The 16953-nt window shown below is 38.1% G+C and overlaps 1 protein-coding gene and 2 pseudogenes across 1 annotated transcript; all 3 read left to right on the top strand.

Annotated features, from left to right (window-relative positions):
• Window positions 1-16953, top strand: part of LOC126608661 (disease resistance protein RPV1-like) — a 112225-nt pseudogene that overhangs the window by 86364 nt on the left and 8908 nt on the right.
• Window positions 5769-16953, top strand: part of LOC126608979 (disease resistance protein RUN1-like) — a 48874-nt pseudogene continuing 37689 nt past the window's right edge.
• LOC126608874 (disease resistance protein RPV1-like) lies at window positions 15776-16484 on the top strand. The gene has a single exon (XM_050276894.1). It carries the CDS (start codon window positions 15840-15842, stop codon window positions 16389-16391), a length of 552 nt encoding a protein of 183 aa, XP_050132851.1. The 5' UTR covers window positions 15776-15839; the 3' UTR covers window positions 16392-16484.

Raw genomic sequence — 16953 nt, forward strand, 5'->3', positions numbered from 1 at the left:
CTTCCTAATTTTGTTTGAAAAATCAATTTACCTTTGGTGTTGTTTTATAATTTACCGATTACTAATGATGTTTGGTAAATTAGTATGTTTAGGAAAGAAATGATTCATATCCATACAAAACATCTTTTTTTCATCCGAATAACAAAATAACATTTAAATGCAAAAAAAAAAAAAATGTCTGTCTTAATATTTTTTTTAACAAAAGGAAAAAAAAGAGTCAATGTCCTAAGTATGGAAAGATGTTAGGATTTTACACAGTAATAAACGGCAATGTCAAATTGTGAATAATGGCATAGGGGTAAATCATTTTCATTAATGGGTCAATTATTATCTTACATGATTCTGTATTTAGTTGCAAGCGGCACATGCTTGACTGCAGCAGTGATTATCCATACCTCTGTTTTTTTCAATTTTTTATCTTTTTATTCTCTTCTTCTTTTTACATTTTTTTTTCCTTTTTCAAAGAAATATAGCAGAAAAAGTTGATTGGCTAAATGTGTCAAATTTTTATATAAACTGGTAGGTATGAAGCTACATTTATCGGTCAGATCGTGAACGAGATCCTAATCCGTGTACTACAACGCCCGCATTTGAATGTAGCCAAATACCAAGTTGGAATGGAGTCTTGTGTAGAAAAGGTGAAAGAGCTTTTAGATGGTGGAAATGATCCGTGTGTGGTTGGGATTTGGGGGGCATCTGGAATCGGCAAGACAGAAGTTGCAAAAACTGTTTATAATGCAATTGCTTATAAGTTTGAAGGTCGTTGTTTCCTGGCAGATGTTCGAGAAAAGTCAATGCAATACGAAGGCCTACTCCAACTACAAAACACTCTTCTAAGTGAGATTGGTGGTTCAGAGTGGAAAGCTGTCAATACTCATAGAGGAAACATCCTTATAGAGAAACTGTTGAGGCGAAAGAAGATTCTCTTAATTCTTGATGATGTGGATGAACTGGAGCATTTAAACAACTTGGTTCAAGTTGAATGGCTCGGTGAGGGTAGCACAATGATCATAACCACGAAAGATATTGGATTGTTGAAATCTTATGACGTTGAGTTGATATACAAGGTCCAAAAGTTAAAAGACGACAAGGCTCTTGAGCTTTTAAGTTGGAATGCCTTCAGAAAAAAAGAACCTTCAGATGATTATTTGGGACTCGCACGACGTGCAATAGCATATGCTCAAGGCCATCCGTTAGCACTTAATCTTATAGGTTCTTATCTACATAATAAAAGTATAGATCGTTGGCAAGCTGTAATGGATAGTTACGATTCTTACGATAGAGAACCTTATGGAGGAATTCAAAAAATACTTCGAAAAAGTTATGATACCTTGGATTATGTCATGCAACAAGTTTTTTTAGACATTGCATGCTTCTTCAAGGGCGAAGATAAAGATTACGTGTTACAAATATTAAGAAGTTCGAAGCTCAGTGTACCTCAAGATTGTATTGATGTACTTGTTGAGAAAGCCATCATAACTATTGAATATAATAGAATTTTGATGCATGACTTGCTAGAAAAAATGGGTAAGCGTATAGTTCGTGAAGAATCGCCCACTGAACCAGGCGAGCGGAGCAGATTGTGGCATCCTGAACATGTGTATCGTGTTCTAACTGAAAACAGAGTAAGTAGAATATATGTTCTTGCATTTGGTTTAATTGGCATGATTTTGAAAAGAAAAAAAATAGAAAACCCTTCTGGTTGGTTTGTTATACGATTTGTTTGTTAACACTATTTATTTTTCCATCTTAGGGAACAAAGAAAATTAAAGGCATTGTGGTGAAGTTGCCCAAACCAGATGTGATACCCTTGAATGCAAAAAGCTTTTTCAAGATGGAAAATCTTGAAATTTTTATAATCCGTAATGCACACTTTTTTGGATGCGTTGAGTATCTACCTGACGATTTGAGGTGGATTGAATTTGGTGGAGATGGGCTTCAAGACTGGGGATCCAATATTCTTCAAAAGCATATATTTACATTCAATTTGCAATCCAATTGTCATCTAAGGCATCTTGTCACGTTTATTATGCCAAATAGTGACATCAGACAATTGAAGGTATTTCAGGTATGTATACGTATTATAAATTAATTTGGACAATTACTAATTTAATTGTATATTTTATTTTTGGAAAAAGAAATTTGCCAAAGCTTTTCATCATTAATTATTCTATTTAAAGTTTGTGATTTTGTTTTCTTTTGATTTTGATTTCACAGAATTTGGCAAAGCTTACATCTTTGGATTTAAGTGGTTCCGAATTCTTAGAAAAAATTCCCAACTTATCCGGAAGTCCAAACCTAAGGGAGTTGATTCTAGATGAGTGTAAAAGTTTAGTTGAAGTTGATGATTCTGTTGGATTCCTTGATAAACTTGATACATTAAGTCTTTATGGGTGCTCTAGGCTTGAGAGATTTGCGACGAGACTTAGAATGAGATCCCTTCAAAGCCTTAATCTTGAAGGTTGCACAAGGCTCAAGAGTTTCCCAGAAATAGAGGCCAAGATGGAATCTCTACAGTATTTGAACATATCAGAAAGTGGCATAAGAGAATTGCCTTCATCAATTGCAAATCTAACTGGGCTTGAAATGTTGAATGCAAATGAATGTGAAAACCTTACAGGTACATCATTACATCACATTTATGGGTTGCAACATCTCGACTGTATTGAAATGGATGGATGCCCAAAACTGGTGATATTTGGGAAGTTTTCAACTAGCTTAGATACTTCACATTACAACAGTGTCCCATTAGCCCTTTTCAACGTACGCCATCTTTATCTTGGTGAATGCAATTTATCAGAAAGTGATTTTCTTGTGCCTCTTCAATATGAACCATCCAGTCTTCATTGCTGGTGGTCCACATTAACAGATCTTAATCTGTCGAGAAACAATTTTGTTAGTCTTCCGAATTGCATTAGCAAATTTGTCAACTTGGAAACACTTTATTTGACTGGTTGCAAGAGGCTTCGGGAAATTCCACATGCCCTTCCACCAAATCTAAGTTGTTTATTTCTGGAAGAGTGCTCATCATTGGAGAAAATTCCAAAGTTGCCCTCGGGGCTTAGGCTTCTGCGGTTGACTAATTGCTTTAGACTAAGTGGCGATGAGGTGGCAAAGTTGGAAAATAATTTGTTGAACTTGAATCAGGTTCGTCTCTCCTCTCTTAATTTCTCTTGAAGTTAAAATATATAATTTGTAGATACTTGGGAGGGAGAACCGATCATGATTGTTTGTAATTAGTTATTTACATATTATTCACTATTGCAGGAAACTCTTCGGTGCTCTCAATTGCAGGTTACGTATCCAGGCGATGAAGTTCCAAAGCGGTTCAACTATACCTCTAAACATTCAACTATACCTTATTATGGTGGAAGTGAATTTAGTTTTGAAATTCCTCTAAATTTACAGGAGAGGGAGACGTTATTAGGATTGGCTCTATCTTTTGTTTTTCAACCACGGCCTTTATCAGAAGAATTTGGATATGATTACAATTTTCGTATTCACATCAACGAAGCAAGTGATTATAAAGAATTTAAGTGGAATGGGGAAGGCATGGAGACAGCTCATGTGGGGCTCATGTTAGTGGATTTAGAGAAGCAGGGAGAAAGCCCATGTGGGGCTCATGTTAGTGGAGATATTTGTAAAGTTAAATTTCATTTCCCCGCAGGGGCAGGCATTAAAAGCTGCGGGGTGCAGCCCCTATTGCGCAAAGGAGATGAACAGCTTCCCTCGTCTTTGGAACCAACGAGTAGCCTTGGATCCTCAGATATCGTCAATGATGAATATGATCGGCAACAACAATGGCCTTCCTTATCTTCGAACCCAGCGGATGATCATCCGACACACACACAGATTGATCACAATGTTCCTTCTGATATTGAGGAGGAGCAAGAGCAACCGTCCACCATTTCTGATTTACTAGGAGTTTGGGTACGTACATTTCAGTTTTAGTGATTTTTTTTTTATTATTCTTTATTGTGATATCTTTTTTAAATTAATATAATTAAAATTAATTAATTTAAATTAAATAAAGGAAAATTTTTGAACAATCTGCATAATCAAAGATTTCATATCTTTAGAAACAAAGATTTCATATTTGTAGGTGGTTAGTTATTAGAATCAACTTGATTGATCTCGACCCTCATGATCTCATAGGTCTCGGCCTGCGTCGGTTGTTTAAATTTCTGGTGTAAGCCAAGAAAGTGAACTCATTAATGCTGCTGCTCTAGTTAGTCAGCCTGTTGTTTCTGCCAAGGAACCGACAAGCCTGCGGTCTATTTGTGTTCCACCATCGGAACCTGGGAGTGACGCGTGCATTAGTTGTTGGAATTGGACTTCAAATTCTTGAACAGGTTTGGTTGAAAAAGTTAAAAGGGAAATTTTATTTAAACTCATATAACTTTTTTTCTACACTCCTCAGGTGTATGAGCAGGCTGGTATCGCCGTTCTTCTATCTGACATAGGGTTGAATCCGACATCTGCATCTCTCTTCGTAAGTGCCATTACAACTTTCTTAATGGATATAGCTAGTAGAAGATAATTTCGAACACCTTCGGTTTCCTAGAACAGATTGCTAACTTTTAATCAAAATTATAACTAGGGTACACTATCCAAATGATAAAATACAGTTTAGTGTCCCTTCAGTTCTATTTTAGACTAAAAGTTTGTAACCGGTTCTATCTATGCATATTTGCGGAAAATAAGCTTTCCTTTTTGCCTTTCTTGGTATGCAGGTCACTGCTGCTCTCCACATTATATTGTCCCTCACTCTTCTTGTAGTTGCCAACATTGTCAACTTGGGAACTGTTCTGAATGCAACAATCTCCACCGCCGTGCCTGCTGCTTCGTCATGGCATTTGGAGTAACCCCGAACATTCTCTGCTCAGAGATCATGCCTACGAGCATCCACGGCCTCTGCATTGCCATCTGTGCCCTCACATTCTGGATTGGAGACATCATCATCACTTACGCATTTCCTGTCATGCTCTCCTCCGTTGGATTTGCTGGCATCTTCGGAATCTATGTTGTCGGGTGCATCGTTCCTGGATATTTGTTTACTTGAAGGTGCCTGAAACTAAAGGCATGCCTCTTGAAGGTAGCTGCTGCTGATGCATCTGTTGGATTCCAATGATAACTGATTTGATTTGTTTAGAGGGTTTGAAAGTTTGGTTTGGCTTTAGACGGGATTATGAGGACAGGATTTGAGTTGGAAAAAGTGTTGATGACTGGATTGGATTTTTAGAAAGTGATTTTGTAATCATCACTATCTACTGATTGCTTGTCTGACATATTTTTTAAAAATTAGTGTCTGATACTAATTTGACTTGCCTATTTTAACCATTTATTTATATCATCATTTGTATCATCTTTCTAATAAAAATTAGACTCACATGCATTTACAAGCCGTAAAAAAATTATATACAAATAGATGATAAATATAGCACTACTATTTTTGTAATATTTTTTAAAATTTTGTAGAACGAAAAAAAGGAAAAGAAGAGAGACTGTTTTTAACTGCAGGCCTAAAAGCAGAGCCCTGTTGCCGCGTAGCACTAGGAAGTCAGTCATCGTCTTCAGTCTTCACCAAATTGAGTTAGAAGAATTAGGGTTTTAGAGCTGCAAAGATCCAAACTTTATCAGTCTCTCCGAAAGTAATTAGAGAAATGGAAACCCAATCAAGGGATGGAGACTCTCTGGAGAAGCGGCCCGGCATCTTCTTCCTCGGCTCCCCCGGCGTCGTCAAACGCTCTCTCATTTCCCGTATGCTCTCTCTCTTTCTCTCTCCTTTGGTCGATAGATTTCTAGGCTTACCGGGTTTGGATTTTTGACGATGCTTCTGATTCTTCATCGTCATCTCAGCTGGTAGTTGATGGGTATGTAAAATTTTGAACTTAGGGATCAAAGAATTCAACTCTTATGAATTTTGGGAACAAACAATTCGTTTTGAATTCTTTTGAAATGTGTATTTTGATGACTTTTGTTGTAAAGAAATAGATGGAATATCTCTACAAATTACTACACAGCTGGTGTTTCGGTATGGTTGGTTCATCTCCATGACGAATTTTTTATAGAGTCCCTCCCAATGTATGAGCAGTTGGCTGCCTTGATCTTGGTTTTCGACACAACTGAGGTTTTGGTCTCTTGCCACTCACTCTTTGTCACTTTGTTTACTTGTTTATCATGATTTTCAATGTGTCTTATATCAATTTGCTCTCATTATGCTGCAGTTGTCGTCTCTGTCTGCGCTTCAGGAATGGGTATCTCAAACTGATCTTCAAAAGTTCGATATACTAGTATGCGTAGGGAATAAGGTTGATCGTGTTCCGGGTCACCCGGTTCGTGCCGAATATAGAAGACGACTGCAGAAGCTTGGAGACCCGTTTGCTGATGCCGGTCCAGGGTTCACTGCGTATGGAATCTCCGAGACTGAAGGAAGCAGTTTATTGGGGGATGACGAGCCATTTTGGGGGGCTAGCCACACATGTTTGGAATGGTGCACTGAGCATAACATTGAGTTCGTTGAAGCTTGCGCTTCAAATACTGATTTTGACAAATGTAAGGTAGCCCTTCTTTCTGATTTGTAGTTTATGGCAAGTTTTATACGAAAGTGAAAAATAAAAAGTACCCTGCTCGAAGGTTACTTTCATGTGTCAGCTTCAATATTAGAAAGAGTTGGTTAGCCTGAGAAAATGAATAAAAGTGATATCGTGATAAATGAGCACGTCGATCGTACGGCACACAAATTTCCTGCTTTGTTGGATATCTTTTAAGTTTAAGGTACTGTTTTACAGGTTTGTCAGTTGATGGCGACTCGCAAGGTATTGAATGACTTTTTGGTGCTCTTTCCGCACATATGTGGCCTGAAATGATTCTGAAATCAGGCGATAAGATTGCTGAACCGTCATTACCTGAAAGAGGAGTAGGTTTTATACTATGCCGCTTATATTTGGTTTATAATATATATTTTACTATTAAGTAGGATTCTAAATGTCTGAAACTTGAATCCTTTGTGCTAGACTTGTCAGATGAAGAATCTGATTATGAATTTGAGTATGAAGTCCTCTCTGCAGGTTCAGCTGATCCATTTGATGACACGGAAGAATGGGTTTCTGCGAATGGTTTTGCTGGACCTTCAGATATGCGAGGACTGGCTGCTCAAGGTAATCTTGTCCTAGAATGCAAACAAGAGAATGGAACCAGTTCTAATAAGGAGGTTCCCCGTGCCTTGAACTCGACAGCTGCGTTGGATGATAGTATTAGCAAAGGAGTATCCAGTGCAGAAGAACCTGAACAGGACACAGAACATGACCAAGCCCCAGAACCGGATGAGGGTACGAATTTTGAATTTGAAGATTTGGAACAGTCGATGTCTGAGATTGGGAACCTGCGCAACAGTTCGAGATTGCTGCCGGATTTTCAGAGAAGAGATATGGCTGATATGGCTGCAATGCTGGCCATGAAAATGGCTACCATGTTTGGGGTTGGCAGTGATGGTGAAGTGGAAAGTATCGGCGAGTAAAGGCTATGAGTATCTGTTGACCCTAGAAATTACAAAGCCTACGTGGCGCGCAGGCCGAGTATATTCTAAGCTAACTACGTCCTTCGGTGATTGCGGGGCGTGCCAACTCGTCGGCCGAGGTTCGGCCGAGGAATAAATTTGATGATGCTGTGTTGAGTCGCGCTACTGACTTTTGCGTCTTGCGATTGCGGCCGAGAAAGGAACACGTCTCGGCCTCTTGGGTTCTCGAGCCTGAAGACAAGGCTGCTATTTCTTACAAAGTTCACGAACCGAATTCGGCTTGCAATGTGCCGAATAATAACTGTGACACCTCACCTCGCCGAGAAGGCTAATGAGATGACCTCGACCAACAAGGATCCGAAAACCCCTCTCGACCGAGACTTGGATAGGTAACCGACCGTTCTCGCCGCAGTGCTGTTGATGCCAACGGAAGATACTGCGAGACCGACCGACTCTACGGTGACAGAGCTATCTATGCCGACTTAAGATACCACCGGTTGCTTCCACAGTGCTGTTGATGCCAACGGAAGATGTGTCAGCGAAAAAGGAAAAGAAAAAGATCTCAAGTTGTGAGAATTTGCGCAGGGCAATTTTGTATTGATTTTTGTGGGGGCCTCTTGAATAATGCACAGCCTCATGTATTTATAATACTATTTACTGGCCATGTTGAACTTTATCCGTCGCGGCATCCAAGCTATCAAAATAATATTCCTCAGAATATTTTCCTTCAACAACCCCACGGATTGCTATTCAATTGTTATCTTTTGCATGCCCAAAAGAGACCATATCACTTGGAACTCTACTTCCCGTCAGACAGTATCCTAAACATCACCAACTCTTGCTTGGTCAATCCTAATCTTTCACCCATCCACATATGCTTTATCCACGCATACATGATACTTAAAACAAATGGTTAATGGTTTTTGCTTTATCTGCAAAAACCACCATGATCCTGTCACATCACCTTGTTTTGGTTACTCCCCACATCATCTCAATGTGCTGATCATCCCATTACTTTGTGGAATTGCTCCCCACGGTTCCGTATACCAAATAGAACTCCAATGCTGCATGGTATTTTACATAACCACAATTAATTCAAACTCTGTTGTTGTTGTTTTCATTGGAGATAATGAAAATCCCATTTATTCCTCCGTATAAGAAAAGGATAAATAATGATTATGATAAAAATCATAATATTATCCCTCTATCTTCACTTTTCGATCGACGGTGTAGAAACGTGCTTACTCAACGGCCTTGATTACTCGGGCCGATGGTGTAAATTTGGGCTCAAACATTGCCCCCCAATTTCCTTGCACTTCGGCTCGTAAGCCGAATGGTTAAGGAAATTAGCGCAGTTGAAGAAATATATAGTCGAAGAGAATTGAGCATCCACCGCCGCATAAAAAATCACTCGGCAGAAAGTTGTTCTAAATACAACCTTGCCGAGGAAGAAAAGCAACCATATACCAGATGATTGGGTTCTATGCCGAATACCCAACAGACAGAGCAACATGGAGAATCAACAGCCTCGGCATCAATCTATGACAGCACACAATACACTAAAACACATTTTCATGCAAGCTAACTTTATACATACATATATATATATATACATATATATATATATATATATATATACATATACATATATATAGTTGAGGTCAAAAGCACATGCACGTGGTCTTAGTGTTCTTCTCAGTTGAGGCGCACAAAACCCAAAAAGAAAAACCAAATCAACTAGGCAATACCTTGACAAGCCGTCCTTGGCCAACTTCTTTTATATATCTCGGCCAACTTTTTTTTATTTTTTTTTTATTCGGCTTTTATTCGGCCTCGGTCTAGACGGTCGAAATGCTCCTTTTTTCCAGTCTGTGCATCAAAAATTATTCCTACTTTTTCTCTCTTCTGCACCGAGTATCAAATTTAACCGAGTATCTGTGTAGCCCCCCTTATTTTCTTATGCATCGGCTTAATTAGCCAGATGATTAAGAAAATAATTTATTCTCTTTTTTTTTTTTTAAAAAAAAAACAGAAGAAAACGAAAGTGGCCGATCAATAGTAAGGAGGAGGCCAACGATGCTTTACTCCAAGCCGAGATCTTTTAATATCAAAATTCTCAAATTGATTTTGCTCTAGGCCGAATAAAGAATTTTCTCCAAATATTTTTGACTTGGTGAAATATTTTTCATTCTCGGCCGCCGAATGTGTTAAACAATTATTATGCCCCCCAGACATAATTTCGGCTTTTAATTCAAACAACTTAGCCGAACAAGATTTCTCCATATCGGCTTTATTGCCAATAATCATATCAATTGGCGTAGTTTCTTGGGCTAGGCCAATATCTTGGCCTTGTTCGTCATTGGAGCATTCCTCTGACGAATCATTTTCCAAGTCAATTTTTGTATCTAGCTCAAGAACTTGAATTTTTTCTTCTAGGCCTACCACACTTTCAGTCTCGACCGAAAAAATAGGTGGCTTTTGTTCTTCGGCCAAATTAACAATTTTCTTAGGCTGATGTCTGATTACGGCCGGAGCGAAAAATTGCCCCCCGGCCTTTAGGCCTAACCATTTTTCAAATGGAATAGATTTGTAATCAGAAACGTAAGGAAAATTTTCTTCATCTAGCCAGGCATTAAATCGAGCCCTGTCTTCATTTATCCATTGCCCTTGTAGGATAACAGGAGCTTTTATTTTCAACATGCAAGCGAATGACTTTTGCATCTCTTTATGGCCACGAAGAACTTTTTATGCTTCCAAAGATTTTTTTTGTTCCTCATTGTATTTTTTCAATTCCTCTAGGAGCTCGTGCAATCGGCTAAATGGAGCCAGATTGACATTTTGATCTATCATGTGAACTTCGTAGTTTTAGCACTGGGTCCCACTGGGCGTGCCAAAATGTTGACCCTAGAAATTACAAAGCCTACGTGGCGCGCAGGCCGAGTATATTCTAAGCTAACTACGTCCTTCGGTGATTGCGGGGCGTGCCAACTCGTCGGCCGAGGTTCGGCCGAGGAATAAATTTGATGATGCTGTGTTGAGTCGCGCTACTGACTTTTGCGTCTTGCGATTGCAGCCGAGAAAGGAACACGTCTCGGCCTCTTGGGTTCTCGAGCCTGAAGACAAGGCTGCTATTTCTTACAAAGTTCACGAACCGAATTCGGCTTGCAATGTGCCGAATAATAACTGTGACACCTCACCTCGCCGAGAAGGCTAATGAGATGACCTCGACCAACAAGGATCCGAAAACCCCTCTCGACCGAGACTTGGATAGGTAACCGACCGTTCTCGCCGCAGTGCTGTTGATGCCAACGGAAGATACTGCGAGACCGACCAACTCTACGGTGACAGAGCTATCTATGCCGACTTAAGATACCACCGGTTGCTTCCACAGTGCTGTTGATGCCAACGGAAGATGTGTCAGCGAAAAAGGAAAAGAAAAAGATCTCAAGTTGTGAGAATTTGCGCAGGGCAATTTTGTATTGATTTTTGTGGGGGCCTCTTGAATAATGCACAGCCTCATGTATTTATAATACTATTTACTGGCCATGTTGAACTTTATCCGTCGCGGCATCCAAGCTATCAAAATAATATTCCTCAGAATATTTTCCTTCAACAACCCCACGGATTGCTATTCAATTGTTATCTTTTGCATGCCCAAAAGAGACCATATCACTTGGAACTCTACTTCCCGTCAGACAGTATCCTAAACATCACCAACTCTTGCTTGGTCAAATCCTAATCTTTCACCCATCCACATATGCTTTATCCACGCATACATGATACTTAAAACAAATGGTTAATGGTTTTTGCTTTATCTGCAAAAACCACCATGATCCTGTCACATCACCTTGTTTTGGTTACTCCCCACATCATCTCAATGTGCTGATCATCCCATTACTTTGTGGAATTGCTCCCCACGGTTCCGTATACCAAATAGAACTCCAATGCTGCATGGTATTTTACATAACCACAATTAATTCAAACTCTGTTGTTGTTGTTTTCATTGGAGATAATGAAAATCCCATTTATTCCTCCGTATAAGAAAAGGATAAATAATGATTATGATAAAAATCATAATATTATCCCTCTATCTTCACTTTTCGATCGACGGTGTAGAAACGTGCTTACTCAACGGCCTTGATTACTCGGGCCGATGGTGTAAATTTGGGCTCAAACAGTATCTAAGAGAGATGTGAGTGTTACACATCCCTGAATCCCCTTGGACTTTTTTCCACAACGTGGCAAGGAAAGGAGAATCGGCAGTCTTCTTTTCTCTTTTACTGTATAAGTAGGTTCAGAATAGTCGATACCAATTAACCGTGCCCAAACCGAGTTTGTAAGAAACTTGTGCTTTTAATGAAACAATGGAAATGTTGGGATTGCATTCGAAAATCGAAGGGATGAATCGATTCCTGTATGAGCGCAATTAGTGATGATGTTTCTCAACTTCGATATGAAAACCAACGTACAAATTACAAATTTCCTCCAATGATGGATGCAAATCAATCTTAGTTGATGAATCGATTTTATACTATATATTACTCCCTATTCTTGGTATATTTTGGTTATTATTTTGGTGAGATTTTGATGCTTTGTTATGTGTTTTTAATGTAGGACATGCGAACTTGTTATGAGCATAAAGTAATCAAACAGTGGATTTTTTGAGTGATTCCAATTGGAGCGGGTTTATGAATCTGTCAAGAAGGCTGTATCAAAATTTCATAATTTTATCCCCAAGCATTTGATTGTGGCGAATTAATTTATACCCAACGCGCAGTGCTGGCATATGGGGCTGCAGAGCTTATTTGCGACTCCTGGGTTGGAAGATGATGGATTTTGGACTTGGACTTGGACTTTTCTTGAAACTTGAAGAGGAGGTCCTTTAATTCAAGTCGATTTGGGCTTGTTTTGGAGCCCTAAAGGTCCAAAAACGTGGTTATCTCTTTGCTGGGCAGATTTCGTAGTTAGAATAGGAATGCAATTCCTAGTTATCCTTTTATTATTTTATTTCCTAGTTTTTAGAAACCTTTTCTATGAGGGTTTAAATTGGGAGTAGTATAAATAAGGATTTTTTAGCCATTAGGGTTCTGGGGGGAGAATGTATGCATTATTTTGTAGAACTTCAAACTTTTTACCTACAAGGTGTTTTCATTCTTTTTTCTAGTTAATATATTTTATTTATTTTTTATTATGATTGTTCGTAACTAGCTCTTTTGCTAGGGCGAAGCCACAAGCCTTAGCATGAATATGTGATTTTATTAATTTGCCTATGAATGGATACATGCTTGCTTTGAATTATTAACCACGACGATTAAGCTATCTAATTGTTTTAGTGATTCGTGATCATTAGGGTATTTAGACAAGCAATTTGATGCAATTTCTGTTGGAACATCACTCTGAAATTGAGGAAGGCTTCTTGTGATTAGTAATTGTAAGTTCACTTAAGGTGAACATCATGCTCTTAGGGTTGCATGGTTTTTTGAAGGGTTTTCACAAAGCTTAATGAATCTTACACGTTTATATTTGATCGGGACATCACAGACGGATTGCATGTTAGATATATATTTTCGCTTGAACATCACAAGGAAAATATGTATTAGGAAAACCTAACCTTCAAAGCATGTATGTAGAAATTCATAAGTAATTGGTAAAATTACATAGGATTGTTAATGGTGACTGCAGAATCCTAGTGTTTAAATTGTTTTCCAAAACCTTTGTCTTTTGCTTTCTTTACTTTGTCAAGCACTTAATTATTTTTATTTAAATTCGTTTTTATTATTTTAAATTCCAAAACCAACCATTTCAAACCTTTGTTCTAAATAATTAGCTAAGAATTAGTTTAAATACAAATTATTCATTCAATCTATGCGGCAAACAACCTTGTTTGAGCTATTATACTACGATACCCTTGTACTCTTACAAATATTTTTAAGTGTTTTTATTCCTACTTTTGTAGGTGATAAAAATCCTATCAAGAAATTGGTGCCGTTGCCGGGGATCGTTTCAAATAATTTGTGTTTATCATATTCTTAGTTAATTATTTTTGTAAATATCTTTTTACTTGTTGATTTTATTTTTATTTTTATAGGTTATGTTTTGTTGGTTTTGAGAACAGTTAAACGATGGGCTGGAATCTACAACCAACAGGAGGGCTACCTTCATGGAATTATATCAATATGAGGAACTCTCAAAGGCCTAGGTGCGATCCATACTCAAAACTTTACAATCTAAGAGCCCCTTGAACAGCCAACCGTGCCACAAAGATCTACTCTAGATGACAAACTTGCTGAATTGGCAGAGTGTGTCAAGCAATTTGTTGATAGCATGCCGAATACCAAACCATCAGCAAAGATAATTGAAGAGCAAGATGGGCAGCTTTCGTATCAATTCATAGAAAATGAGAACGATTCATATTCAAACTTTTACAATCGGTGGACAGAGCATCCTACTTCTATGTGGGTAAGCAATCAACAGGCTTTTCAGCAGCCCTGTGTGCCACAAAAACTTTCTTTGGAGGACCAGATTGCTAAGTTGGAGGAGTCCACTAGGTTGTTCATGGAGGGTACCCCTTAGTTGCAGAAAATAAATTCAATCGACAATCTGGCACAGCAAATCGAGCATCTCACGTATCAATTGGAAGAACAAGAAAACGATTCCAATTCAAATTTCCCTAATCAACCAATCGCAAACCTACAGGGTTCAAAGGAGTGCTCTGCAGATCAAACATTGAGATGGGGGGAAAACCAACGATACTACAATGGAAGAATCTGAAATTGAAGGCCCAACGGGAGAAACAGCGCTTACTGACCTTGAACCTGTTATGACCCAAAGGCAGCAGCAGACCATGACGGATCAACAAAATCAAGATTCTATGCGGACACATGCAAAAGTGCACATTAATCTGCCGCTACAGGATGCGACTGAAAAAGCTCCAAAGCAATCACTAAATTTCAATTTATTCGAGGCTCCAAGGCAACCCGCTAAGCAGCAGGAATGCATGAATACTCAAACAGATTTGGATACAGGGCAGACGAGTGGTGATGAGAAATTTTTAAATGCTGTACTGGATAGTACACCAGCACAGCCGATCATATTTAGAGAAATTTGGGGAAAGTCCTACAAGCAAGCTAAGATTTGCATGGGAAATAAGAAAAAGCTTAATGGCAGCTGCATTCTTCGTCAACAAATTCTACTAGTGCAAAGGTTGTGGGTGTTAAATACAAGGTTCAAGTCATCCAAGTATTGAACTTTGAGTGTGTGGATTAATCTGTTCACATGTGTGCAATATGATTTGGCCGATGATAATAAGTTCACCAAGTGTTTCAAGAAATGCCGTAGTGAATAAACTAAATTTTCTTTTTGAGTGGTTCCGGCTCTATTCCTATCTAGGAAACTTGGACCTTCTAGGACCTCCAATGTTTATTCTACAAAGTATTGCTTGTGAGTGCTCTGGATTGCAAATTATGATTCCAGGCAATAAAGTTTCAAGACGGTTTGGCTGTACCCATAAAGATCAAACGACATTTGAACTTCCTCTAGATAACGAAGGATGAGAGAGAGGTAAATCATGTGTTGCTCATTTTTTCAGCTTAGCTGACAATTAATTAATTAAGTCCGTCGAAAAAAAATACAAAACAAAGATGTGGCCTTCGAAAGTGGGCAAATGGGTCGGAATTATTATTTCATTCCCGGTGAAGAAAGGCCACAGTTGATTACAATATCAAAAAATAATTGAATACAGACAAACTATAGTGATCAGATCAAAGGAAAAAGAAACTCCATAGTGGAGAGAAATTTACCTACATCATCATCGGAGATACTTTCCTTGGTATGGCCACTATTAGTAATATTTTTATATTTTTCAGTTGTCTGTGATTATTTTAAAATATTATAACGGTGGATTGTTACATCAAAGGTAGTTGGTAGTAGTTTACTAGTTTGCAACAAAACTTTATCTCCTTTAAATTAAAGAACCCCAAGTAACAATTTTATATTTTTCAATCGTCAATGAAACTGCCTAGAAAATTCATCTCCTTCAACTTGACACCACATTCATATTGAAAGGTAGTAGGTAGGAAACCGCTTGGTAGGTAGGAAGAAAAGCATGAGGACTAATATAACAAGAGAGAGTCCACATTCACATTGAAGGTGGTAGGAAACTGCTGCTTCCTTCAAGGGAAGAAAAGCATGCGTAAGGCCTGATATTAATATATATAACAAGAGAGAGTCCAATGTCCACACTCCATAGTCCATACCATACTGCATATTCCAATTCTTTGAGAGGCCTCTTTTCTTTAGTTTATTTGTCTTTAATTCTCTTATGGCCATTCAACTTGCCTCTTCTTCTTCCTTGCCTCCTTCATGGACATATGATGTATTTTTGAGTTTTAGAGGTGAGGATACACGCTTTACTTTTACAGATCATTTATACGAGGCCTTGCATCGTAACAGAATCGACACCTTCATTGATCGCCATTTTAAAAGAGGAGAAGAAATATCACCGGCTTTTCTAAAGGCAATTGAAGAGTCGAGAATTTCAATCATTGTAATCTCTGAAAATTATGCATCGTCAAGATGGTGCTTGGATGAGCTCGTACATATCCTTGAATGTAGAAGGTCAAGGCAGCAAATAGTTTGGCCAGTTTTCTACAAGGTGGATCCGTCCCATGTACGAAATCAAACGAGTAGGTTCGGTGACGCATTTACAGGACTAGAGTGCAAATACAAGGACGAGGAGAAGATCCTCTTATGGAGGAGTGCTCTTAAAGAAGTAGCAAATTTGTCAGGACATACTGTCAAAGAGGAAGAGTACGTACATTTCTTCACTCCTTTTAGTTTGTTTAATTATATGATTCTGTATTTCAGGTTTTAGTTTCTACTAAAATAATACCTATTTAGTTGCTAGTTTTTAAATCCCTAGCACTTAAAAACTGCAGCAATTCCATAATTTTCCAGCTTTGTTGAATGGCAAGTCTATAATTTACATATGAAGAAGATAACTCTTATCAATGCTACTATATAAAGTTGGAAGCCCATTTGCGGTCACGGGTTTCACCATAAATGATGGGATAAAAATGCTCCTCAAATAAAAAAGTTCAAAAAAGTCTAAAATAATACATGAAATAATGTAGGAATATTTTGGTAATATAAACAGCATTTTTTTTATAATTAATTTTTTTGTACAGTTTTATTTTATATTATTTTTATAATTAATACCATAATGTGTTAGTAATAATGTGATTTAATCAGTTGTTAATTAAATATTATTTTCTCTATTTTTAAACATGTTCAAAACATCTTAAAAGATATGTAATGCCGGTTATAAAAATGATATTTCTTGCGTGTATTATCTACATTAATGAAAAGGGGATAGATTTACTCCACACGCGCTACGCGCATGAAGGCCAGTTTATGTTAAACCTACATGACCATCT

The sequence above is a fragment of the Malus sylvestris genome, chromosome 2 (genome assembly GCF_916048215.2).
Source record: "Malus sylvestris chromosome 2, drMalSylv7.2, whole genome shotgun sequence".
NCBI classification, from domain to species: domain Eukaryota; kingdom Viridiplantae; phylum Streptophyta; class Magnoliopsida; order Rosales; family Rosaceae; genus Malus; species Malus sylvestris.